This window comes from Anticarsia gemmatalis, chromosome 6 (genome assembly GCF_050436995.1).
Source record: "Anticarsia gemmatalis isolate Benzon Research Colony breed Stoneville strain chromosome 6, ilAntGemm2 primary, whole genome shotgun sequence".
Lineage (NCBI taxonomy): Eukaryota > Metazoa > Arthropoda > Insecta > Lepidoptera > Erebidae > Anticarsia > Anticarsia gemmatalis.
Window position 1 is genome coordinate 3,265,991 of NC_134750.1, and position 27,632 is coordinate 3,293,622.

The 27,632-nt window shown below is 34.0% G+C and overlaps 1 protein-coding gene across 4 annotated transcripts in view; it reads right to left on the reverse strand.

Annotated features, from left to right (window-relative positions):
- Positions 1 to 632: 632 nt before the first annotated feature.
- LOC142973500 (tachykinin-like peptides receptor 99D) overlaps positions 633 to 27,632 on the reverse strand; it is a 162,664-nt gene continuing 135,664 nt past the window's right edge. For 2 of the 4 annotated variants that reach the window (XM_076115265.1, XM_076115264.1), the window contains exons 3-12: positions 17,837 to 17,986; positions 16,219 to 16,372; positions 13,291 to 13,465; positions 9,598 to 9,753; positions 8,394 to 8,453; positions 7,204 to 7,354; positions 5,212 to 5,408; positions 4,438 to 4,577; positions 3,932 to 4,007; positions 633 to 3,636 (exon numbers count right to left, since the gene is read on the reverse strand). In XM_076115265.1, coding sequence (XP_075971380.1) covers positions 3,612 to 3,636; positions 3,932 to 4,007; positions 4,438 to 4,577; positions 5,212 to 5,408; positions 7,204 to 7,354; positions 8,394 to 8,453; positions 9,598 to 9,753; positions 13,291 to 13,465; positions 16,219 to 16,372; positions 17,837 to 17,968 — 1,266 coding nt within the window. In that variant the 5' untranslated portion in view covers positions 17,969 to 17,986 and the 3' untranslated portion in view covers positions 633 to 3,611. The remainder of the gene's footprint in view (positions 3,637 to 3,931; positions 4,008 to 4,437; positions 4,578 to 5,211; positions 5,409 to 7,203; positions 7,355 to 8,393; positions 8,454 to 9,597; positions 9,754 to 13,290; positions 13,466 to 16,218; positions 16,373 to 17,836; positions 17,987 to 27,632) is intronic. The other 2 variants (XM_076115268.1, XM_076115266.1) reach the window with 2 other exon arrangements.

Here is a 27,632-nt window from a genome sequence, read left to right on the forward strand (position 1 = left end):
CTTACGTTTGTTTATATCGTAACTAATATCTCCACTTTATGTTATTTCAAAATATTTTTAGGAATTATGTGTGTGTAATGCAACTGTAAATACTTTGGTGTTCCAATGGTATTTTGACGTTTCGTAGGTGTAGGCGGTAAAAGTAGATCATCATTATTTTATAGTTCTGGACATTGAAGATTTTTTGGGCCTACGTGTAGATTGGACAGTTTTTTTTTATTATTGTGAAATAAATTACAAAGTGAAATGTAAAAAAAATTGCCTCCGTGGCGCAGTGGTTTAGGTCGCCACGCCGCTACCATTGCGTCGGGAGGTCGTGGGTTCGATTTCCACACGAAACTATTTGTGCGGTCCATAAGTAATTGTTTCGGGTCTGGTTGTACTTTGTGTCCGTTGTTTGTATGTTTGTAAAAGTCCCCGCGACAAAAGAAATTCTTAGTGCGGTAGTTGTCTTTAAAAAGAAAAAATGTCGAATGTCGATAATGGTTTTAGTTCTGGTGGTTTTAAAATATTGGACTTTTTAATATTGTTGTTTGAAAGCAGCTATCTGTAAAGTAGATACCTACTAAAATGATTGGAATTCTGTGAGTGTCGAGAAAAGTACAAATAAAACTCAAAACATAAAATATCCATAAATTTTATTTTTCAATTTCACATAGAGCTCTAAACGTTCATTACAAGATGGCATACATTTCAACATAAAAAAATATTTACACATAGCTGTATTATTTACATTATATACGTATACAAGTATTATGGTACCACTTAATTATACTTATTGACTAAGTACACTGGTTAATTAGAATTCTTATATAAATATGTACAGTTTTAGGTTATATTAGGCTCGTGAGTACAGAGACGAATGGTCCTGTTATATCAGTCAGGCATTATAAATCACGTTGCCTTAGGATACGGATAACAAATTATAATAAGTATATTTATATTCTTGTACGAATTCTCAAAGACAAACATTTTGACCGAAATCTTGAAAAGTAAAAATATTCGTATAATTTTCTATTAGCTTCAGCCCAGTCCTTGCGACTACTTTTTTCGGCTTTAAAATGTCAGACAATCTGAGAAAGATTCCGTAGAATATTAGATATATAAGAAATGCAACCCATAAGTTTGAAAGTTATGAAGTACAGTTCTATTCTAAAGAAGCGATTTATGCAGCATCACATTTCAAACACATTGTTTCGTAGACGAAGGCAGGCAACTATTTCGGAGTATGACGAAAATTGAACTTAGTAAACAAATATTCTGTCTCGAAGGCGTAATATTCTTTGATAGAAGTTCTAGCTTGTAACATAGAGGCCTCATTGTGTTGTATACGCGTATCGGGAAACAATGAAGGAAGATATTACGCGAGCCTCGTCCTTGTCGATATATTGGCTTCAATATCGATGGCGTACGCTCAACACTCGCGCTTTGAGCTTCAAATACGACTCGTATCCGTCGCAGTTATTTGTTTAAGGTCTGATGCACATTGCATACGAAATTCTCGTTTGACTGTGAGAATGTCTTTATGAAGTTGCATGATAGAAGTAGAGTATATTTGTCACATACTTTTGAAGTCGTCGAAATAAGTTGCATTGGGCATCATTGACTCAAATTCAAAATATCTCTCATTTTGTACGTACAAATTATTTGAAACTGTCATTTATTATATTTTTTTTAACGTTTCGGAAAAGTTACTGGTTGTTCGTGATAAGAAACGATGAGAAACTCACGTCATGCTCTATTTATTTACTCTTTTTATTGATTTCAGAGCACGTTACTGACTTAAAAAGATACGTCAATTGACAACGGTAACCTAATGCCATATAAACAAATTGCGATGCTCAAACATGCAAAAGAATTCGCAAAGAAAAAGAAAATTTGAGATAAAGCGGGAAACTTTTCACACTGTAGTACCGACTACTTGTTCACATAGTTCACGAGCAAACTTTTTAAAATATGCACGTTGTAAAAATCTAGTTTAAGTGACTTGCGATGACCGTAAAACAATTTCTAACAACTTTTACACTTAACACGTTGTAGTTTCGTTCCTTCGCAAGCTGCTGAAGATTTTCAACTTTAAAACTAACTTACAAATAAGACTTTAAAAAGCGTGAGAACTTAGCCGGAACAAAATTTCAAATATAACATGTGACAAAACGGGAGACTCACTTAAAATTCTGAATGCACACGACTGAGACCATTTTTAGTCGTGGAAAATTTCATGAATTGTGAACGTCGTAAAATGTTAGTACGTGTAGTCGTGTACCAATTACTACGAAAATGCAGTCTTTTTGAAGTGAAATTGTAAAAGATAGACGGTGAAGTCCGTTTAGGTTGCATTTCAATACCATTATAAAATTACAAAAAGTAACTTCCAACTTTTTTTTTTAAAGATGGCCGAGCGATCTATAAATAAACGGAAAAGAACTGACAGTAATAGACCAAAGAAGGAGTTTGAAAGTCTATGGGAAGATCAGCTTTGCCGAGATGGTGACAAGAGATAAATAAAGATATTATTATACTTTTCTTTTAAATTGTCACTAAGATTAATCTTCAAAAAAAAAAGCAAGTGAGAACAAGTCCCAATCTGGTGAATTTAGCCGTTACTTTTCTCATTTGGTTCATTTTATACAAAACGGCTGCCGGCTATCGGCTACGCGTCGTGTAATCTGGCACAATTAGGAGCATCCGTGTTCATTAGTATTATACTCGGGTGTATTCCAAATGAGCTCAAATTATCTTTTATAAGGTTTCTGCCGGATAGCCGTAGATAATTTTCTGTAAAAGGGGTTTTAGATAGAAATGCAGAATAAAGCAGACTGAATTACTACCTGATAAAATAGTTTGGAGTTTTATGCACTTCGTTTAAAAGGCTGTGTTGTGAGTTTGCTACATTTTTTCTCAGAAATTGACGAACTGATTTTGACAACATAAACATTTGCCTTGGTGGGATGATATTGGTCTTTGGTCAAATGGGCGTGTTACAAAAATATTGAATCGGAAAAAAGTTTTTAAATTAGGGAAGTATCTTATAACAATTCTGTACATTACAGTTATTCTATGACTTTATTTACAATCTTTACAGTTTCGAGTTAGACAAAATAAAAAGGATATTTATTTATATTAACAGTAGGCGTTTCGTGAAAGTAAATGTTTTTACTGAAAACAAGTAAATAATCCGTATACAATTTATAAAAACCTGTGACTTTTCAGTCAGTACAATAAAATACATAATTAACTTATAATATAACAGATCGTTTAGTAACAAACATTAATACTTTTAGTTATACAACATTAATATAATTTTTTCAGGTAATCCTATATACACGTATAAAACATTTACATTATGACTACAAAATACTCTGACTAGTACGTCGGTACACCACTGTTCACGAGAGTCAGTTTACTGTAGCGGTGGTGTTGCGCGGGCGCAGGGGGCGCGGGGAGGCTAGGCGTACAGGTCGTGCGGGGTGCGGGGCGGGCGGGGCGCGCGCTCGCGTCAGATCCACGTGCGCTCGACGGCGCCGGGCGCGTCACTGGCGCACGCCGCGCCGCCCGCCGCTCCGCCGCGCCGCTGTCAGGCCGTACTCACCAGCGTCTGGTTGTAAGTGCTATGCATCGAAATTCGAATGGTGCCTGCGAAAAGGTTCCCCGATCAGATTGCGACTCTCCACGGACTCTCACTCCGGTCGTTAACGGTATTAGAGTTGCGTGAAACGGATTAAAATGTAGTCTGGTCTGTAGAGACGATGGGGAAGCCGTTCATAAGTTAGGGAGAAGCGGGCGACGGGGAGGCAAATCAAGACAGTAGGATACGATGAACATAATATTATGCTTAACTACGGAGAGGTTGAAGCGATCGCGAGTGCGTCATGTCTGATCGTTTTATAACATCGATAAAAATAACAGAACACGGCTCCTTAGTTCTTACTTGTGTATTTTATTTGCATGAAGCAAGTGGGGAGAGCCAGGTGGATTTTTGATGAATTTTGTCGTCTTGAATAAACCTACGAAGAAGAAATACTCATCTATGAATTATATAATTTTTCGAAGTCGTCTATCTGAAGCTATAGAGGAAAACCAGGGTAGCAAACTCTAGAGGTTTAAGATAAGAAGATATTAGAAAGAAAAAAGGGAGCAGTAACTAATTAATTAAGTTCAGACTAATAGCTAGAGGGATAAACGGTACATAGCTATACTTAAGAAAAAAGAAGGTGTTATAAAAAGTCATGACCCAGCCTCCTTACGGTGCACGTTAGTTGAATAATGATCAATATTTACATAATGTCGACGACTGATGTTGCTAAAATTACAAGAAAATATGTTAATGCATGTTTTAGTGACAAGTTTACGATCACACGATGATTAAAATCGAAGTATTAGTGATGAGTATCTACATAAGCAGAATCCGGAACTAAAAAAGTATTATGAGCTTACTGGTACCATTCTTCCGACTCGGTGAAAGTGAGCGAACGGACCGATCCATGCGGTCTGTGCCAAAGGCTCTGCGCCTGTCCAAGCCGCCGTGACCAAACGCACCACAACACCAAAAGAACTGCTTGAAACCTCTTCTAAACCTAAAAGAACATCTCACTTGAAATCAGACCTCAGAGTATTTCAACAATGTTTTTGCAAAAGTTGTTCAAAGTTCGTTAAACATTTCATAAGCATCAATTTACGAATTAGACACCAAATTATTGTTCGTAAACTGTGTTTAGCGAGGGCCATTACATAAATGAGCATAACTTCCAGGTATCTTTAACGCTGACCTTAATACCTATAAAGTTTGCTAAAGTTTCGAATCGCGGGTCATTTATCTTAGTCACCTGAACATTTGATATCTCTATTGATTTATAGTCTTACGATTTTCGATGACAAAGACTAAAAAATATTTTTCTTAAGATATTTCAGACAGTTTTGACAAGGAAGAATCAATCGGCCTTGTCTTGAAGGTAAAATTTTACAAGCCGTTTATTCACGGTTGGAAAGATTTAATTGTGCTGAGATGATAAAAGTTTAACTGTAGCGCGATTTTCTACGGTCGGCACTGTCGAGTATCGATACTTTGACATTTAAAATTTACTGCAAATATAGTTACTACGACATCCGCTAGAGGCGCTGATCAGATTGTCATATAAAATTTCTCGATAACTAGCCGGTTGTCGATACTCGATAGTAGTTAGACAATCGGACTAGTGGTTGCGAACTTACTTGGAGTTCATCCAGCAGTAAATGATGGGGTTGTACATAGAGTTGCTCATGGCGAGCCAGTAGATGGCCAGGTATATCTCTTGTATGTGCGAGTAGTTCACTACGTCGGGATAGTACGAGGTGACGAGGAAGTACACGTGGAATGGCAACCAGCATACTGCGAATATCACTACCACCACTATCATCATTTTCACTACCTGTGGACAGAAAAATATACTTTCAATACAAAAAAAAAATATTGGAATTTAGTCATAAAATAGAAAGTTAGTTCAAAACTATAGTCTTTCAAACTAACAACTGAATGCTAATTTCTAGGCTAATGGGTAAGTTTCGGATTACTATTATTATGACAGTGTACTTAAAAAAATACAACATTTCTGATAAGCTAACTTATCTTGGAGTAGTGAAACCGGCTATAAGACATTCAAGCTCTAATGTCATCGTACATTAAGGTTAAGTATTCAATAAAATATCTAGGCATCCAATAAACCCCACTAAGAAATTCACCGCCTCGTTATCGTCTTTAAATTATTACTGTAATTCACGAACTAGTTCGATGAATAATATTTCATCGGCAACTTGAACAAGCCGACAGTAGGTAAGTGTAAGTTGCTTTTAGTTCCAGAAGCCTGTCAGTAGCAACTTTCACCTTTGTCAGAGTTTAACACATTATTTGTACCGACCTTATTATGGATTATTCCTTACAACTTCCAATAACTTTCAAGTCACGATTTGATGTATGGGTAGTCCCACAATATGTTGCCAACTTTGTCCACGCAACATAAACAAATCATCGCGATCTGATCACGAACACTACAGAAGGATGTGTTGTCCTTTGGGAAATCAATTCTTTAAAAAGGAAATAAGGAAGGTACGAATGAAATATCCCAATCCCATAATAGGAACGGGAGATAATGAACACGGATTGGATGTTTAATTTACTTCGGATATAATATTTCAATACGGCTCTAAGTGGATACTGGGCCCTTGAATGCGGTCGTCGTAAGCGCTCCAGAGTTTAGGAGTGTTTTAATAAAACGAGGATGAAATGTATTCCCCGAAGAAATTTTAATAAGCTTTGAAACTTTTAAGGGTGCCGCCAGAATTGATCACGGAGGTATTGGAAATTTATTCTATTAGGAGTTTTATTTACTGATGTGTTATAGGCTTCCGTAACCTGGAAACAGGCACGACATTTACTAGATTTTCTCTGATCAGTTAAATCAAAGTTTTTATTTTGTGATTACATTTACATTTTTCTACATTCAATGAAGCCTTTCTTCATTATGATTGGCTTTTCAATATTTTGATTGTTTGTTTGTTTTCCTTTCCCTAATTTGAGTTTTATTCAAGTTTATGATTAGTCACAAGCTACTACCTCTGCTAGGTATATATTTATTTTTCTGTAAATGCGTGCGAAGTAATTTACGGCCATTATTCTATCTGTCCGCATGCAGACAATGAGGTCGAGGTGAGAGCAGGATATAATATGGCGTCGAGCTCATAGCTTAAGCGAAATTGCTTTTATCGTTATGGGAATCCTATGCATTTATAAATGGGAGCTTTAGGAGTTTTGAGTTACGTACGTCGTATTTTATATTTATATGCGTTTGGAATTTATGCTATTTTATGCAAAGAATTGTGAATTCTGTGGACTACTTAGTGAATAATACGAATATTTCATTTTATAGTTTGTATCTTAAGTAAATGGAAATAGTTATATGTATAGACTCAGAACTTGACAAGTTATTTATAAAAATCATATTCGATTTTAATTTAAAAAGAGCTAATTGAGTATTATCTAAATATATTATTTTATCAAAAGGAAACAAGGATGATTAGAGATGCTATATGTACAAACAAATCCTGTATGCATATTATTATGTAGTTTCACAAATCATTTCTAAAGACATCACGCTCACGCGATGTTTAGTAGTTTATTTTCTTAACTGAATTTCCTATAAACGAATCCGTTATAGAACGAGTTCTTACCCTCCGTTTACTCTTAACATTGTCAAGTTGCCTCTGCGTGCATTCTCCGATGGACTGCGAGCCCCACAGTTCGATGCCGACCCTCGAATAAGTGTACGTCATCGACATGATCGGCAGAAAGTACGTCAGCACCATGAAACACACGTTGTACCTGAAAACACATTACTTAATTACTTACAAACACATTAATTAGGTATTGTTTGATTTTAGGGAGCTCGCCGTTTGACGTCCCGCCCTCTGCCGTTTTGTAGTTATTCTAGTTTACTTGTGTACATTGGGGATCTTAAACTTCTTAAAATATTTAAGAAGTTTTTTAAAACTTTTTTTTTCTATGTTGTCACGAAGTAGGCAGTTGGCTAAATATGATAATTTTAATCCTTGTACTATATCTCGCCCGAAAAATAACTGATAGAATTGCGTTAAGAAACAAATGAAAGAAACGGCCTCTTGTCTTGGGTGACAGACATTCAATTGAGTCATAGTTTCGTCTCGGTTCCGCAAAGTGTTACTTCGAACTTAAATATTACCTTACTTGTATCGTCATTGGGAGAATGTGTTTATGTTATATAATTTGTACTTGAAATAAAAAGGCCTTTATCTTTTGTTTTTATGTGTATAAGTCGCGATAGTTTTAATCTTAAAAATATATTAGCTAATTTAAGTACACTAACAATTAATCAGTTTCTCATTTATATTATAACGAGACATAATTAGAAATAATTCTTGAAACAAGCATCAAATTAAACGACTACAACACTAACGAGATAGACAATATTTGTATTACTTAATTATTCTACAATTAATTCTAAATATCAGATATCCTCATTAGTACTAACGAAATACTTAGTTAGGGTCAAGCAAAGTGCCTTTGGGTCTTATAGTCTTTATATTAAAATATTAGAATAGTCCGAAGTTTGATAATGTACCCATTGTACCCAATAAGTGATAATAAGCTCGCCCCCTATTACATGGGACTATGAAAATTGCGATACGCGGGTGTACCTAATTCATACTCCTCTGTCTCATACACTTTTGTGTATAACAGGCTTACATTTAACGGTAGTTTATCTATTCAATAGCGTCAAAATTCATTCAAACAAAACGCTATTGATTAGATAAACTACCGCTAAATGTACTCAGAAACCGGTGGTTAATGTAATAAATAAATATGTTGTATACTCAGTACTCACCAGTATTCAAGTTTGGACCTCGTGGTCATACCGTCAGGCCATTCAGAGAAGCACACCCTCCTAAAACATAATTAAAACTAATTGTAAAGTATAAGTACACGATACGTTCCGTTCCAGATTTACAGAAAAAGGCAGTCATTTTAGAAGTTTTTTTGGTGGCAAGGGAGGTTCATTTGTAAGCCTCGCGTTCCGGTTTTGTTACTTCATTGAGGTTGTTTGTGCTAAGAATTATGATTTGAATATTTTTATTGGAATGGAAATTGACGTCTTTAGATGTAGAATTGTGGTCGGTGGGAATAATACTTTCTAATTTGAAGCAAATTTTATTGTGAATTCAAACTTGTAACTCAATTTGAACCGTATTTATTGATTTGAATTGGGAATTGGGAATATCAATAATCCTTATTTATTCCCAAATGTTATTTGGTTTTGCAATTTTGTTGGACTTAGTGCTATTTTAATGTAGCAGTTTATTGTATAAAGCTTTATAAAAATACATATATTATATGAAAAACCACCGTAATATCGTTGCTGTTACATCGGTGAGCCAATTCGAGGTTGATGACTAAAGCTATCTATAAATCTCATAGAGCAGTTCAAATACTATTTGGCGGTCATCCATCTATAGACCTGAGTTATTGTTCACCCATGTATCATTAGGATTTGTGATGACAACCTTGAGTATTTACAAATCATTGCAATCGCGTTGGCTATAGAGTAGGTTTTATTTATTGAAGTTTTACTGTTGCATTGCATACATTGCAGCTAACAGATTTTGTTTGCTATAAGTCTCTCATAGTTCTATGTCACATCGTCCCATATTTTGTAAAAGTTTAGACTGAGCAATGGCTAAATTTACATACGACAAACAGCCGAGTATGCAAACAAAAATAACTAAATGAAATGAACTCAACATTAGAATATTTCAGCAGTTTGTTAACATAGTTGCATCTTTATTTTCTCTCTTTAAAACGACAGCTCCCGCATTGTAAATTGCTCTTGTGTCGCAGGGATTTTTCCAAACATACAAACAACGGACACGAAGTACAACCAGACAACAAACAGCTGTTTGTTGATCACACAAATATTTGCCGTGTGTGAATCGAACCCACGACCTCTCGAGGCGATAACAATAAAATTAACCACTGCGCCACGGAGGCCGTCGTTATATTTTTAAAAGTTAAAATTGTGAAATTGTGCATACCTTACAGTTCCGTCGGGTAAATCATAGCTTTCAGTAGAAAAGTATATAAGGTTCGGACTGCTAAGTATACAGCTTAGCACCCAGATAGCCGCGGTGATGCCCAGAGTCGCTCGCTTGCCCAGCCGTGGCCTTAGCGGGCTCATGATGGCCACAAACCTGTGAAAAGACAGCAGATTTAAAGTTTCAACAGTAAAGATTGAAGTATTACTATGTTTTTTGTCTATAGATATAGTCTTTACGGCGCCGTAATGGTGAATAACGGCTATTAGCAGAAGTTTTGTATCGAATCCGGGGTCAGGCAAAAATAGTGATTCAAGTTTTTCACTCAATTTTCCGAAATATGAAAGTAGGTAGTTCGTAGAACATGTAGATAGTTTAATGTTTACCGTGACTTGTAATATAATGGTTTAATTAATGGTTGCTCAATTTAATTTCGTAATGATATAGGCATCTGTACCTCGATTCTCTACCACTATCGACTACCGACAACCGGCTAGCTATCGTATCTTGACATTTAGAATGTACTGCCAAAATGTTTCCTACGACACCCGTTAGAGGCGCTGATCAGATTTTCATACAAATTTTCTCGATGACAGTTCGGTTGTCAGTAGTCGATAGTAGTATAGAATCGAGGCACTGTAGCGCGATTTTGTACAGTTGGTACTGTCGAGTACCGAAAGTTTGACGTTTAGAATGTACTGCCAAAATAATTCCTACGACGCCCGTCAGAGGCGCTGATCTCGTTATCATAAAATATTTCTTGATGACAAGTCAGTTGTCGGTAGTCGATAGTAGTAGAGAATCGAGCTACTGATATGGCTACAGACGCCCGAAAACATTCTGGTATTAATGGTTGCTCGATTTAATTTCGCATCTAGTATCGCTAAATACGCCCGAAAATATTTTGGTTATTTCTCTTATGTGCAGTGTTAGCACCACGATGATGTTTTCTTCCATTAATTAATTCTCATATCCATTTCCTGATACCATGACCTCTATCTACTCTTGCCATATCTTGGGCATGCTTCCAAAACTGGATGCTAGGAGGTATTATCATAATAGCAATACCACGAAGCGCAGTTATTTATGAGCCTAATAAAACCAGGATGTAATGTTACCTTGGACAAGAAAAATACACATACTGACTGCGTTTGTTCTACAAGTTGTCTTAGATTTGAGATAGTCAAGATTAACGAGCATGAACAAAATTATTGAACATTTTTAGCAGACTTGAAGTGGCTTTTTGAATAATAAGTAGTAATAAATAAGTTTCTTTGCCACGGATTGTAATATATACTGCAAAGTTTACTGGTCTTAGCACTAAGTCCCTATCTGATGTGATATATTAAACTTGAACGTTTGTGCCTTTGTGAGCAACCAAGACAAAAATCTGGCCACTCTATTATTGAGCAAAATTGTAACGGCATTAATTACGCCTATTATACTTTTTAGAGTACAAAACAGCAAAATCATGTATTAAAAATAAATATCGTTATTATTCGTATTACATATTATTATGTCGGTAATAAGCAACTAATACAATGCTATATATATATAGGTCGCCCATTTGAACATAAGTCTATTGTCAGAAAAAGATGAGAAGTCAGACTAGAATTTGATATATATGTAACAATAGAAGGGTCCAATAGAAAAGGCTTTACGATGTGAGGGAATCCTAAACGGCCTTAGAAATGGTCGGAAAATCTCGGACGTTTCATGGCAATAACTTTTAATATTTGATTTTAACGACTTGCGTACGAAAATAAAATTCATGAATACAAAATTGTTCAGATTATTTACGAAAGATTTATTTCGTCGCAAATGGTGAAGAATGGTTTATTATTAAAAAAGGTTTTAATGTTTTTTTGTTTTGTGTTCCGAAATAGTAATTGGCGAAAGAAAAAATAAAAATGTAAGTCGTAGCGTAAGTAAAATAAAAATATTTTAAAATGTTGCTTCGTACTTTTTTGCTTAATAACTATGAAACAATTTTATCATTAGGCTATAATGGTAACTTACAAAGTTAATATGTGTATCACGTTTATAGTTATAGTAGATTGTTGCTTTAAGATACTTATATGTACCATAAATGTGGTCAACAAAGTAATCAATCATCCCATCAAAAGTTCCATAAACTGGTAAGAAAGGACAAAGTCTATACAAGACATGACCACCTCACAAACCGGTAATGGAGTTTCTATGTCATGGTTTATAGTGAGAAAAGCCGGACAATGTTAAGTGATAGCCTAATGTAATGGACACGATATACTAGGAACGGGCGTAAGATGGAACTGTTGTTTAAAACTTCACAAGATGTCATTTCCGCGAACGCGAATACACAGAAACTTCTGTAATAGATTTTATGTATGTGCCGGTGATTTATTGAACTCCCAGTTACTAAGTACACTTAATGTTTAGTTTATTTAGTGAAATAATAGTATTGTTATGTTAGCAATAGTCCTAGTGAATAATATTAACATTAAGGAACATATTTTAAGGAACATAATTAGGTACATAAGTCGTGCATGTCGAAACTCTTTATAAAGTTGTCGGACTATATCGTATTGATTGCATAAAGCGATTTTAACACTTGAAATTAAGCAATAGTCCTAGTGAATAATATTAACATTAAGACACATATTTGTGGGATTTTGTTTCATTAGTGTCGTACTTTGGTCTCTGCCAATCCCTAGGACAGTAAGGCTCAAATTTAAGTATTAGTTAGTTAATTAAAAAAGTTAACACACCACACAAATATATATCTTGATCTATATTTCTTCTTAGATATATTATTGAAAAGTGCTTCGCAAAATAGCAAAGTAGAGAAAAACTAAAAGTGTTTTATAGCTTTTATCACACAACTAAGTCTTCCAATAAAATATTGTGTATATCTTAAAATAAATACAAATGCCAATAGTGACAGATACAAAGCCTTATCTAGTTGTTTACGTCTGGTGTATTGTGTCGGCAATATAAAGTACTTATGAGAGAAAAAAACTAGACGGCTATATGACTTATTACGTATTCTTAACGTCTACCTAAAAACCTTTTATTTTATTTCAATTTCATACGTTATTTCGCATTATTTATGCAAACGTTAAAATGATCTTGGTAAATGATATTTCGTTGTAAGTTTTTCTTTTATGTGTAGAAAAGTCATATTACTTTCTTTTTTCTTTTGTTGTGATGGGATGTGTGTATTTATTTATTTTTTAGGCTTACGTTAAATTGATGTAATATTTAGAATGCGCTTATAAAGATATTTGTAAAAGAAAAAAAAATCACTAGTAACACAAATTCTATTTAATTTTAAATGTGCATACATTAAACTGTCTTTAGGGTCAAATTTTTCATACTCTTAGGCCGCTAGCTTGAAGATATCATTACTATGATCTAAATATAAGGCATCGTGACTGATTTCAGACTGACTGCTCTTATACAAAATATATACATACATATATTAAACGGGAATGAAACCAACGAAATATAATTGTAGTATACCAGGCTTATTACGTATCTCAATTGACAACGAGTGTACGTCAAATTGATGATAACTGTCTTAGACGTAACCTGTTACTCACTATAATTTAAGGTAGAAAACAATGTACGGCATAGTGGCTTTCAAATAGTTGTCAACTGAGAGCCCTCCGGTCGTAGTAGTGCAAGTCCTATAGTCCGATAATCACAACTCACCTGTCTACACTGATTGCCAGTAGCGTAAACACAGAAGCAGATATACTAAGCACGGCGATGAACTGACAAAACTTGCAGTAGAAGTGACCGAACGGCCAGTCGGAGTTCAGCATGTAGGTGAAGTTGAAGGTCACGTTCAAGGTCGACACCATCGCGTCTGCTACTGACAGGTTCACTGGAACAGAAAGGATGTTGTTCATTGTTTTGTTATAGCAGTTTGTTGATTTGGGTTAGGATTTTGTTGCGTCATTTGTTGATCTTGGTGCTGTCCAACAACTTAGGAGAAAGCTAGTCCACGGTTGGCGGAGGTATACAAAATTCAGAATTTGGTTTCGATGACAGGAACTTTTTTTTAGAAACTAGCTTTTGCACGCGATTTCGTCTGCGTTGTTTGTGACTAAGGACAGAATTTTCATACAAATTTAGACCCCTATTTTATCTTTTTCGGGGAAGAATTTAACAAAATCTCTTCTAGTGTTTTTTTTAAATTAGTTCCATTAGAAGACGCCAGGGGCGGCTTTTCAGTCAATACAATAGTTTCCGATACTCGATGGTGAAAATTGTAGTTTTCTGAAGTATCAATGTTTTGTGTTAGTATATTAAAGTAGAATTTTGTTATTATGTTTTTTCTTGTAAGTATTTAGAGGTCAGCAAATATTCTCTACAGTGCCAGTGCTGCCTCTGCAGGCAGGAGAAAATTTGCATTTGGTTGAAGCTTAAAATTATGGGTAGAAGACAAATTCTTATTATTGATTGCAGTAACATAAATTTAGAAAATGGTGACACATAAGAGCATACAGTTATCATAAACTTCACCTTACTACTGCATTGCCGATAAAACCGAATGGGGAATATAAATTATAGTCTTTTAAAACTACGTGTTATTGCTCGAATTTCATTTTAAATCGGTCGTATACTTCTGCATTTATGATATAAAGCTATACTAATGTTATACATGTGAATGTTTGTGAGTCTGTTACGAACTGCCTAACAAATTTTGAAGCAATTTTATTTTTATTACTTTTCATATTTACTACATTTTTCAAAAATTAAAGCCTCAGCCTAAGCTGCAGAAAAAAGGCATGAAACTTTATATGCCGTGTATGCCGAGTAGAGCCGCACGTGTAAAATATAAAAAAAAAAACAATTGTCATGCTAAAACATCAAAAAAACCAACAACACTTTGCCAGGATCAGAAATCTACTAAAATTTCGTTGTACATCTCCTATTTTTCCTCTTTTTAAAAGTCATCCACAGCTAAAAAGGGTATGAACTTTTGGGCTAGTTTGTAAGCAAAACCGCATAGTTTCACAGTATCATAATAAACAGTAAAACTGTTGTTTTGAACAGTTTCTGTTAATGCGTGGGAGTTCGATGTTCTAAGTGCCAATACATCAGCGCTACGAGTTTTCAAGTATGCAAGAAATAGTCGATGAAACATGGAGAGTGCTACAATACTTCCAGGTAGAAAAGTACCGCTATTTCTCCTGGAATTGTGCCTGCAATTGACACTAAACTACAAGGTCTTGAAAGTAGAGTAAGAAGTTAAAATATTTCGAACACAGTAGTGAATAGGTAGCTAATTTTTTGAAATTTGACCTGTGTTTTTATTATCAAGCTAAATTACAAGCAATGCTTGTGACTTTTCGCAAATCTATACTTCTATACTAATATTATAAAGCTGAAGAGTTTGTTTGTTTGATTGATTGTTTGTTTGTTTGAACGCGCTAATCTCAGGAACTACTGGTCCGATTTGAAAAATTCTAATATAACATCACGTTAGGAGCGGAGTAGCAACGAAAAATGTTACAAAAACGGGGAAAAATTTGTCTCATTCTCTTAGGTGACGCAAGCGAAGTTGCGTGGGTCAGCTAGTGATGTATACATATAAAGAGTTATTTTAATTATATCTGTTCGTTTTTAATTGCATTGCATTTGAATAGATTTATTACTTTTTTGTCGTTATTCACTGCTTTTTTGTAGATTTTATTTGCGATTTAGATTTTATTTTATAGATATTTTGCGGCAGTAGTAGACACAGTGAATCTTACGGAAGGTATGTCATTTGACTTTGATTATGAGTAAAAATTCTTTACTCTATTTTTAGATATAGAAAAAAAACGTACAGTTAAGTAGTAAATAGTAATTTGGAAAAATCGAAAGTTCATCAGCAACTAGAGTTTTGTAATTAAACAAGATGTGAATTTAACAAAACTAGAGCTGTAATTATTATATTCAGTCAAGTCACGAGCGCAAAAGTTTTTGAAAATTTAATGAAAAACTTTTTTTAATTCAGACAAGTTTCCTTCTTGATGTCTCTCATTTCTCAGTAGTTTTGTTTAAGAGCTAAAAGCGTTCTGGCTATTAGCAAAGGTGTATAAAATTGGACTTTCAAAATGAGAGCCAAGCCTTGTAGTCAAACGAGATATAGTAGTTTGTTACAATTAGTTCAGCCTTGCATGTTATTATTATAAATATTTAATACTCCGTCAGAATTATGCTTTTAGCTACTCTAAATTATGCAACACACTAAATTCAAATTTACTGAATGCAGGAAGTATGTTCAATTAAACTGGCATCTAGGGCCAAATGTTGGTGAGAAGGATGTTGTCATATAATAAAATTATGATGATTAATTTACGTACTAAAAAACAGCTGTAACATTGTTTGTTACTCAGTTGATAAAAAATCTGTTAGTTCTATCTTTTACTGAACTATTAGTTATTATTGCATCCGTTCGACAGTGAAAGCAAGGGGTTGTTTTTCACTCAACATGGTTAGAAGGTAAATTTTGGTTTTTCTGCTTTTCAAAAAATGTTATGTATGTTTATTGAAATACCAAAGTAAAAAAAACTTCATATATTTAAGTCAGGTATAGAAATCTAGTTTTATAAGATTTAAGGTAAAACAAAGGTTTGTAAATCTCACCCAAGAAGTAATTGGTGACGCTCCTCATGCGTTTGTTGGCGAGTACTATCCATATGACGACGAGGTTGCCGACGGTGGCGACGACCACCATGCCCGCGAACAACACCGTCCATAGCACTTGCCGCCACCATGGTAGGATGAATGACTGGTATACCTGTGTACAGGGAAATAATTTATCCATTTTTAATTATTAAACTGTTTTCCTAATCTTGTGGCATTTTTGGGTTGCTATATTTGTCTATTACTTTTTCTCTACATTAAAATGTTCCTTTCTAAATAAATAAATATAAATATATATCATTGGACAACTCACACACGGTCATTTGATTCCAAACTAAGTAGAGCTTGTACTATGGCAACCAAATAACTACATATATAGAAAACGGATTAAGTTAGGATCAACATAACTTAAGCTGTCACGTTTCGACACTTTGGCAAAGTCCTGTAAAATAATTAGCAAATTTAACGAAATTTTCTGTGAGATTATTTCACAGTAAAGTGTGTTCATTTCGTTCAGCTTCAGCGAGAACTCAAATTACTTTGACAGTAAATAATACAATTTATACAATCAGAATAACAAAAATACTAAACAAAATGTATTAGATTTGTGACTACACATTACGGTTCGTACAGATCGTAGGTACTGAATTGTTGTTATTTCTGTATAATGTTGATCCTATTGGAGGCACAACTTTTTGGCTATGTTTTTGTAGACCCTTGTTTGGCTTGAACAATAAAACATCTCAAATTCTATGTTCGTGGAATTAAAATGAAAGAAAAATATACCAACACTCTGTTCGATAGCGGAATCGAACTTAAGTCCACGATTATTACCAAACAAAATCTATTTTTTTATTCAATTTTACCAAACTAGTTTCTCACTTGGGTAAGTGTCAAATACCTTATCAGAATTTTACAGTTGTTTTTTGTTGTCACTTTATCAATTACACAATCTATGAAACTATGTCCAAAAAGTGGTAAAAGCAATAGTTCTTTTTAACAATCCTGTGGTCTATAAAGATACTCTGAAAACACAAAAAATGTATAAAAATAAAACCACCTTTTATAAAACCGGCAAAATGTTCCGGTTTCCTTCCAAAGTTTTTAAATGTAGTAGCCCTTTACGTTTCTTATAAAGTAAGGTGAAGGGTTAAAGGTAAAATCCGTAGTGTAAGTAAGCGGAAGATGGCGGCTCGTGGGGCACCGATCTGTTATTACGTAAAGGTCCAACAAACCTATTGTGTACAGCTTACACTATCTGTTTTCCTTATACGTTGAGAAAAATATTGCTTCTTTTCTTGGGAAAATTGTGCTCTTGTTATAGCATTTTGGATTCTTAGTAATTTTGTATGCAATGAACTTTTGAAGCATATTCTAATCTATAAGATAAATAAAAAATGTAAATATAACACCTGTCTTTTCAATTCATTACTTGTCTATAATTTTCAGACAAACAACTGTAATTCAGATTTCAGAAAATTATAGCTTCCGGGGCGCTGGATTCGTTTCCTACTCATCATTATGATTCATTTGTGTCAGTAATTTAAATTGCGACAAAAGAACAATTCATCGTACGGGAGTTAACTTCTTCAAGATAGTAATGTATTTAATACGTTACCTCAGTGTTATTATGTGAGTTGTTGACATATTTAGTGCTGGCCTCATAGTCGAAGGTGACATAGAAGTTGTGCTCGAAGCCCGGAGCAGTGGTCCTGTTGGCCGCTACCGTAGGCACTAGGTCGTCGAGCATCCTCGCATCTGTGACAACCTGGGAACGAAAACACATCTCATTAGATCAAGTTAGAATTAAACAAATATGTTTCGTAAAAGAAGTGTTAAGATTGTTTAATATTTTGGGTTGTTTTCAAAAGTGAAGATATTTACTTATGTATCATGAATTTGGGTTAATTATTAATGTCTAATTATTATTATTGATTGTATTTAGGTCATCAGTACACGATGCATTAATACAAAAATAATTAGGCATAATTTAAAATGGGTGATATGGGTAGATATGATTATATCGCTAATTAAATTAGTTTTCAAACGCAATATGTATTTCTATACTAATATATGTACGTACTGTGAGTGTTTTTATTAATAATTCGTCAATATACTCTAAAATATCGAACACTTTATAATTTGAAAGCATAGACACAAAATGGTTTTGTACTGGTACTTTATCTGTGTGAGCTATTATTGCTTATTGGGAAAAAATATGTAATAAAAGTAATTTTTTTTATTAAGTAAAAATGGCTTTTCTGTACTATTTGAGTTAGTCGAAGTCGAAGGCTTTACGTATTCCCATTGGAATGAAGCGTGTTTCTATATTTATTAAAGGGATCTTACAACGCATCCGGTGGGTAAATAAATAGCATTCCGCAGTACAAAATGTTAAGGTTCGTTGTAAAATCGAACGGTACATAAAACTTGATGTCTAGTACTTGGCCGGTAACGACGGGACCACAACAATTTTTGAGTGTACCTTAACATTCGGGCGACAGTAAATGTACGACATAAAATAAACCATTAGAGTGTACACACGGGCACAATCGTAGTCACTGAACAAAGGATAAAGCATAAGGAAAAGAAATAAAAGAACTCGTAGCTAACTGCTACGAGAGGCTACGGCGTAGTGTCGTAGTTGCGCGTAGCAGATAGCGTAGCCTTTTCACGTGTGACTATTTGTCACGTGTAGAGCTTCACTTTCTCATTAGGTCAAACGTTTATTTCTAATGCTGTTAGTTTATAGAACCTCATTGCAGATATAGGTCTTACAGAAAATATAAATACGTACATTAAATTAAATAGGTAGTGTGAGCTCTTAATGTACTTTTTATCTCTTATCTTATAAATATTAATACAAAAATGAGGGCTCAGTAATTAGGACCTGTATCTTGAAAATTTGGATTAAAATATTTTATATGGAAGAGTTTAAAACATAGTAAGTTAGAAAAGGTATTTTAAAAATGTATGACGATATTTATGAAACATTTTAAAAGGCGGTTTACAAAGGCAGTTGGTTTTATAGGACGACAGTATCCGTCGGATGGCGCGGACGTTTAATAGATAAACGGACAAAGGGTAGGCCCCATTATCTATATACGAGAGGGTTATGTCTATCCGTGTCACTTGGACACACAACAGTGAAAAGAGCAGTACACAAACTCTGCGAGGTCTTCTAATAAATAACCTTCCTGCCTTCAAACTAGTAAGTTTTGCCATTTATGAATGCAATATCCACTGCAAAACAATGTAAAAATCTATTCAGCTATCGCGGTACTTCTTTAATACACACGGGATGTATATATTTTTTTATCATGCTCTCATGAAATTAGGTTGTAAATATTGCTCATTAATAATTTTTTCCTTATTACATAGACCCGACCATAGACTTACATATTCATATTTTTAAACGTAAGTACATTAAAGAAAAGCCCGTTTTAAATTCTTTACTTGCAAGTTTTTGTATTATACAGAATGTGTGTAGCCGGATTGGTTAACACAATCGACCGGTATTACTGTCCCTTAACTTCCTTATGTCAATGTATCGAGCCCTTTGCGATCGACCCTTGATAATATCGATACACGCGCGACTTACGCCGTTCACAAGAATTCGGACGAGCCTCCAATAAGGTTTATTTTCCTTGAATATAAGGAGTTAGAGAAAGGCGTTAGGTTTTTTATAGTGTGGGCTTCCACGAGTTTATATTGAGAAACACATGTTTTAGTTTTGGAGTGTCTGTAAAATTTGACCTTCTGATACGATTGTTATTTTAGACTAGCTGACCCGCGCAGCTCCGCTTACGCTTTCTTGTTTTTATTTAATACCGTGCATTTTCAAATTTATTCACCTTTTACACCTTCTCTGGACTTCCACAAATAATTCAAGACCAAAATTAGTCAAATCGGTCGAGGCGTTCTCGAGTTTTAGCGAGACTAACAAACAGCAATTCATTTTTAGATATATATATATATATATATATATATATATAGATTTAAAATAAGGATTACAGTAAGTACTCTTTTTTAAGGATATTGGGATTATGATTTATGTGTAAATGGTCAACGGAAATAAAGCAATGTGTACAATGAACAAAATATTCTAATATCGTATTGACAGAAAATCTCACTTCTTTATATGTCACGCCGAACTTTGATCAAATTTCGAGTTATATGTAAATTAGTGTATCTATTGGTTATTAACTGTCACTTACAGAAATGAGTTTAAAAATAACGTTTGGTCTTATCATCAAATTAGAAAGGTTTCCGAGAATCTGTTTTTGTATAAAAAGGTTTTGAGGACTAATTTGGACTAATTGAACTGTGAACATTAGCCTAATTGTGTGAACACACACATTGTTGATGTATCACTTACTGAAATTCAGCAAACGTTTTTATACAACGGAACCAAGCTCTTTCTTTCTTTTTTTTTAAGTATGTTTTAATACTAAATATTTATTTTTCATTAGTATACTTTACTTTTTTACTTTGGATTAGTTACATCGTTATATTTTATAGTAGGTTGTGTTTACTAATTCGAAATTTCAGTTTGTTCCTCAAAGGATCCCTTTATAAAACCTGTTATGGGAATCGCACTTGAAACTTGTGATACAAACATTGATTCCATAATATAAAAGCTCGTTATGTAAAAAAACAAAGTGACATAAACTTCCCTAAACATCAAAAAGCTACTTTAATATAGTTAGGTGTCATAGTTAACCTATAGATAATCGCTACTCGATACAATGTTTCCATGCAAATCGTAGTGACATAAATCTGATCCTCACAAATTGATGACCCGACCAACTGTTGCGCTACTTTGTTTAAACTGTCCATGTATGTTTACCTGATACTGAAGTTTGATTACGTTTTACGTCTCTGTTGATTTCGGATAAGCATTAGTTAAATACACGGGTTGAGTCTTGAACGATATCTTTTTAGATAAGTGATTGTCACTTGTTGTTTTGGATAGGCTGTAAACAATAAGATAATATGCTTACTTTATTTATAGCATTATTATAAGCATTCTGTTTATTTTTAAAAGCTTTTTACGTCTTGAATATAGGAACGTGTCCCAGTTGTAATACTTATATTGATATTCTTTTTTACTTAAGTAAACTACTCAAAATAAATTGGTAAAACTACAAACTACGTTATTGCATTCGCGATACATTTTATTAGTAAAACTACATCAAAATTCAAATTTAACCATTAGTTCAATTGATCAAATATAATTTATGTAAATACTTGGAAATACTTCTATCATTTAGCGAAATTTCAGTTCTATTGTTGCGGATATTGCGAATTGTTAATACATTTGAACATTTTCGACAGATTGAACTGGAATTGTGTACAAACAATTCAAATTACTATTAAGCGAAATAGTAAGTAGAAAAGGTTTTGAGTTAAAAAATAGGCAACTGTATTTAGTATAGTAATTTTTAATTTTATAGTCATATAATGTACATAAATGTATGTCTATGATTGACTATTTTTCGCGCTTAAAGTTATTATATTTAGCGAAATAACTTTTAGACATTCCTAATGCATGATTGTCAACTAATAATGTAATTATTAAAAGTGATTACGCGCTCACCCACTTATCTTTGAATTGATAGGTTATGACTCCTGAAAAAGTTTACCTTTCGTTTTCAAGAACTGTAGTAGTTTCAAAGCTTTTTCAACAGACAAACAGCATTACCGTTGAATCAGTTTGCGTGCGTCGCCATTGTATCGCGACTTGACTTCTGTTGTGTGGAAAACGAACAAGTAGCGCGTTATGTGATTCTAATGTTTCATTCGCATGCAATACCTAGGACTAAGCGGAAAATGTTAATGGAAATACTGAATTAGATTCCTAGATTTAGTCAGATTGTATTTGTGTCGCATTGTGTGTTATTTCCAAGTAAAATGTAGTGCTATTTTTAAAGTCTAGTGTGCTTTTCTACAAGCTACTGCATTTAAACTGGCCTACAATTTTGCAGTGATATAAATTTATAAATTGCGAAAGTGTAACAGTAAACTATAAGATATCTAGAATAATAATGATTTAAGTTATTTAAAGTCGTAGTAAGTGTCGTAACGACCTGATCAAACATGTAAAGTAGGAATGATGTTACGGAATAAGTCTCGCGAAAAGTTAAATAATTGGATATTTTAAATAACATAAAACCATTTGTAAGCTTACAACTGACCGCAAACAAATCCAGGAGATAAAAATGAACCCCGGGACTGCACTCGAGCACAAATCACTTGCTCGCTTATTCACAAGCGGATTAAAATGGACTTGCAACACAAAATTAAAAACCTAAAAATTGTTTCGTGAACATGAGCATAGTTTCTATCTAGCATTGTACTCAGTACACACTATAAAATTTTACGACCACAACTACAGCAGCAAATTTATACTAATATTATAAATTTGTAGATTTTGTTTGTTTGTTTGTTTGGTTGAACGCGCTAATCTTAGGAATTATTGGTGCGAATTGCAAATATTATTTTTTCTGTTAGAAAGCCTATTTGTTGAGGAAGGCTATATGCTATATGATATTACGCTACGAGTGCTAGGAGCGATGTAGGAACGAAAAATGTTAGAAAAACGGGGAAAATATTAATTAATTCTTTAAAAATTTAATTCTTTAAAAAGACAACTCCCGCACTAAGAACTGCTCTTGTGTTGCGGGGACTTTTACAAACATACAAACAAGCAATTATTTGTGGATCGCACAAATAATTGCTCCGTGTGGCAATCGAACCCACGACCTCCCGTTGCAGTGGTATCGGCGTGGCGACCTAAACCACTGCGCCACGGAGGCAGTCATATTATATGACGCAAGCAAAGTTGTACGAGTCAGCTAGTGTTTATATAAAAAGATCGTACAAAATAAATTACATTTAATAAATATAAATTTTGTGTAACGAAGGCTTATTATTACAAAAACTTTTCATTACCAAAATGAAACGTGTAATTAATATCATCACGAAATAAACTTAATGAAAGGATAAATGTATATTTGGCGCCTTTCTTCATCAATCCGCCATATTGAATTCGTTTGACAGTTATTTTATCGTCCAGTAATTTACAAGGGTAATACTTACAAAGACCAGCCTAGCCTTTCTTCCAACTATGTTGAAGTCGGCTCCCAGTCTCAGCAGATGCAGCTGAATACCAGTATTTTACATGGAACAATTGCCTGTCGGACCTCTACAACTCAGATACCTGAGTATAACAGCATACCTTTCGGTAAGACTGGTTGTCAGACTTTCAAGCTTCTGACTGCTATTAACGACTGTCAAAGATTTTCGAAAATGACAGCCGAGACGCACAATTTAACGTGCTTCCCGAAATATGAAGAAACTCGATATGTCATCCAATCAATAACCTAGGCAAGCGTAGCTTATCCTTAGAGATCAATCCGCGCGGCTTTTGTTACTAAGCCACGAGTTTATCGAGGGTAATGCTTACAATGCCTATGAAAAACCTTTTACAAAAATTAAAATAAAGGTTAGATACACAAATGAATAATCGTTATTGAGCCTAAGTACATGCTCGTGCGTTAATTTGCGCGTGTCGTTTTTGTGTGCGGATAAAACAACGGATCGATGATGTGTAGATAGCCTAATGGAAGAAATTTAAGCCGTTAATGAAATAGCTGGGCGTGTCAACGTGCCGCTTGTCTAAACACATCTGACGGGCGATTTAGTTATTAACAGCTGTTGGTGTTTAAACGTTTTTGTACTATAATAACGCGAAAAGTAAGTGACAGTCTCTCTCTGTCTTTTAAAAATTATATGTCTTCTAAGAAAGATAAAAACGACACACTGTAAATTAGAAAACTTAGGTTTTACAGGTTATGAATAAGTGACAGATAACTTATAATAATGTCCTCCTAGCCGACATACGGCTACGGCGGTCAGTTTCATTGAAACTGACCATCTGTGCAGGACTTTGTTTATAGTGTCCAAGTGTGTGCACAATACACAGGTACACTCTCTATTCCATCACTCTCATAGTTTGGTGGGACGGATAACCGACACGACCAGTGAGAGGTCAGGCGCAGGACCGACGGCTTTACGTGCTCTCCGAGGCACGGACAGATAACTTACTGGATAAATAACGTGACATAAGTAAAATTGCATATAATGTGATGACTGATATTGATTTGTAGAGGGTTTTATAAATAACATGTTTGTTAGGTACCTTAGCAAAGTGAAGGATAATCTCTAGCTAAAAGAGATTTGTGGATATCCTCCAGTTACTTGCAAGAGATCTCTTCATCGCGATAAGCCTAATGGTACACGGCAGTAAAATTTTCTTTTCTCGTGTACTTCTTGGTTTAAAGTCCAGTGTTTATTATAAGGCGAATCTTGGGCTTCGAATATATTATAAGGGTACCTACTTTTCTAGGTACCTTATTACCTGTCTAGGTACAAGGTACCTACTTTTGAAAATTAATACGCAAACATGGGATTTCTTTCTCTACATTAAACATATATCATACTATAATTATGAATAAGAAATCAGATAAACATATTGTGATCTAAACAGATGATCCCGGAAGGCTGTTCTATTGTTAATAAGATTTACAACCAAGCATTCTGCCAAGAAAATGATTTCCATCGTCATACTGACTTGCAGTTTTGTAGATCATAAGATATTAAACATACTGACGCCTGGCAAAGTTGGCAATCGTAATCCCATTATGGTAATGTAAGCCTAGTTCAGGCGAAGAGCCTTCAGCGAAATAAAAAAAATGTACAATCATTGATTTTGTTAGATAATGTTTTTTATACGAATTATTTGTTTATCTGTGCTTTAATTATGTAAACACGTCTAACATTAAGAATACTATGTAAGTCGAATTTACATAAATATAGTTTAGTTAATATACCTTTTATTAATTGTAAATTTACTTGTGTAATTAATGTATAGTTAAATATAGTCTAAATGAAATGAATACAATAATTAAAATCAATATTTTAAAGTTTGTTTTATCCTTTTTTAAAATCACCGTATACTTAATAAAATGACAGGTACTGCTGCTAGTTATTTAAAGACAATTCTATGAAACATATGAATTACAAGTATAACACAAAAAGTAATTAAATTGAAATTAAGTAGTCAAAGTAATGTTCCTAGAAAACTGTTATGAATTTGCCAGAATTTTCATCTCTGTGGCAGTTTCAAAGGGATCACTGAACCTCATCTTAAATCCGCTTTTTATCATGAATAGAGAACGCACGTACAGTCATAAGCAAAAATATGTATATAATGTCCCATTTTCAGTTTTACTTTTCTATCTGAACGTGTGATTTAATTATTGCTATCAATCAAAAATAAATTCACTTCGATTCAAAGACTACTTGCAAATTATGGTGTAAATGTGATAGTAAATAAGTACATATTGACGTTTTTAAACTATCGCGGCTAGTACATATAATACTAAGATAAGAGTCAGCCCGTGACCCCGGTCGATGTAATTCGTGTAAAACGTCGGACAGTAAATATCCGTAACCTTCAAAATATTCACCCGCGTAACACCCGTTTTGCATCTTAATATTAAGTGGACACATATTTTTGCTTTTGACTGTACGTTGTGACAAAATTCTAACATGCGGTGAACCCGTGCGTCCGGCGAAGGTCCGGTCCGGCGCGGGCCCATGTGGCCGGCTTCCGTAGTTCATTAGTGTGTCTATCTGAAAATTGCGACCGGCTTAATTATATTTCACGTTTACTGAATATTGTCAAAGGAATGGGATTCCATATATTTTGGTTTGGTTCTTTATTTGTAATGAAAAACAGGTCCTTGCAAGCTTAGCTTGATTATCTGATATATCAAATAATATTATCAATCAAATCAATATCAAGTTTTTCGACCCAGGCTTAAAACTTTGTTTATTGAAATTTATTAAACGTTATGCACCTATTGAGTACGTATTCATTTTTTAAATATCCGTGGAAAAATAATTTTGGAAATGTTGGCAATAACATCAGCATTCGTTTTTAATGTAAATTTAACTGACGGAAATCAAAAGTGCCTGTGAGTTTCTTGCTAGTTATTTTCATAATTTTCCCTCTTTCCGAGCTAGTAGAGCTAGAATAAGTAATTGTAACGACTATCATAAGTGTCAATATTTGACCTAAATGAATAAATGATTTCATTTTGATTTGATTTCGACTAGTTAGCTAGAGTGACCAATTAGCAAATATCTAAACAGAGTACAGTAAATAATTGTAATAAAACCATAACTTTTACGATACATAATAGTTATTAGGCAACTGTCATGGCCGCCTACTGGGCACAACTACTTACTCCATATAGCATTTATATTAGCCTTCGTATTTATTATTTACTAGCCGCCACCCGCCGGTTTGTTCGCGTGGTATGTTGTCATAAAGTGTCGTGAGTTCATCTCCATTAAACAGGCTGACTTTCATGACAAGCTGAGCTGTTAGGCCTTGAATACAGAAGTTACTTATGTATTGACGCAAATGTTGTGTTATGTACTTTTTGCGTTGTTTACATTTGTTTTCATGTGAAGCAGTTTGAGTTAATTAATGACCTCAATTGTTAAAAATAAAAATACTAATTAGTCCACTTAATTATAGGAGTAAGACAAAAATATCTTCAAATGGATGAAAATACGGAAGTAAATGAGTGGCAAATAAGGTATATTAAGGTGAGTTTCCACTGTACGTACGAATTGTGGAGGAAATACGTCAATAATTTTTGATCAGCCAGTAGTTTTACCTATAGACTGAAAGCTTAAAGTAATCCGGTATTTACGACTTCAATCGACATTCACGAATCACAACACATAAAGCGAAGTTAAGTTCAGTTAAAACCAAAATTTGGGACTAAAACCTTGGCGTTTTCAAATTTTCTTAAACGATTAAGGCCTTCAGTTAATAGGTATCTAAAGATAGCTTAGCTTTAGGTACCAATAACTATTTCTAGATAACCTAAATTATTTCACGTCTGAACTATAAATAACTAAATTTCCGTTATATAATCTTCCAAACTAAGGGTTTACCAGTCACGTGAAATTCGAACTTATAAAATAGGTTTTCGTTTAAGGCCTGAGGAAATTGGTTATCATGTTGCGAGCAAGCTGTTGCTACTTAAATCTGAAAGTCTTTACGTAATAGTCCTACGTGATTCCTAGAGATAATATTACTATTATAACTTAGTATATACTTAGGTGTTAAAAATAATGACCTATAATATAATAATATGTTGTAATGTGAAAATGTAGAGGAAATAACAATAAGAAGTGGAATAAAGTTTGAAATGAGTTCATTGAACTTTATTTTTAAGGTACTTCAGAATGTCTTAAGAAATTGATTATAGGGGTAATTAATTTCGTAATGTGTAGTAGCAAAATAAGTAGTCATTCCTTCATACATATAT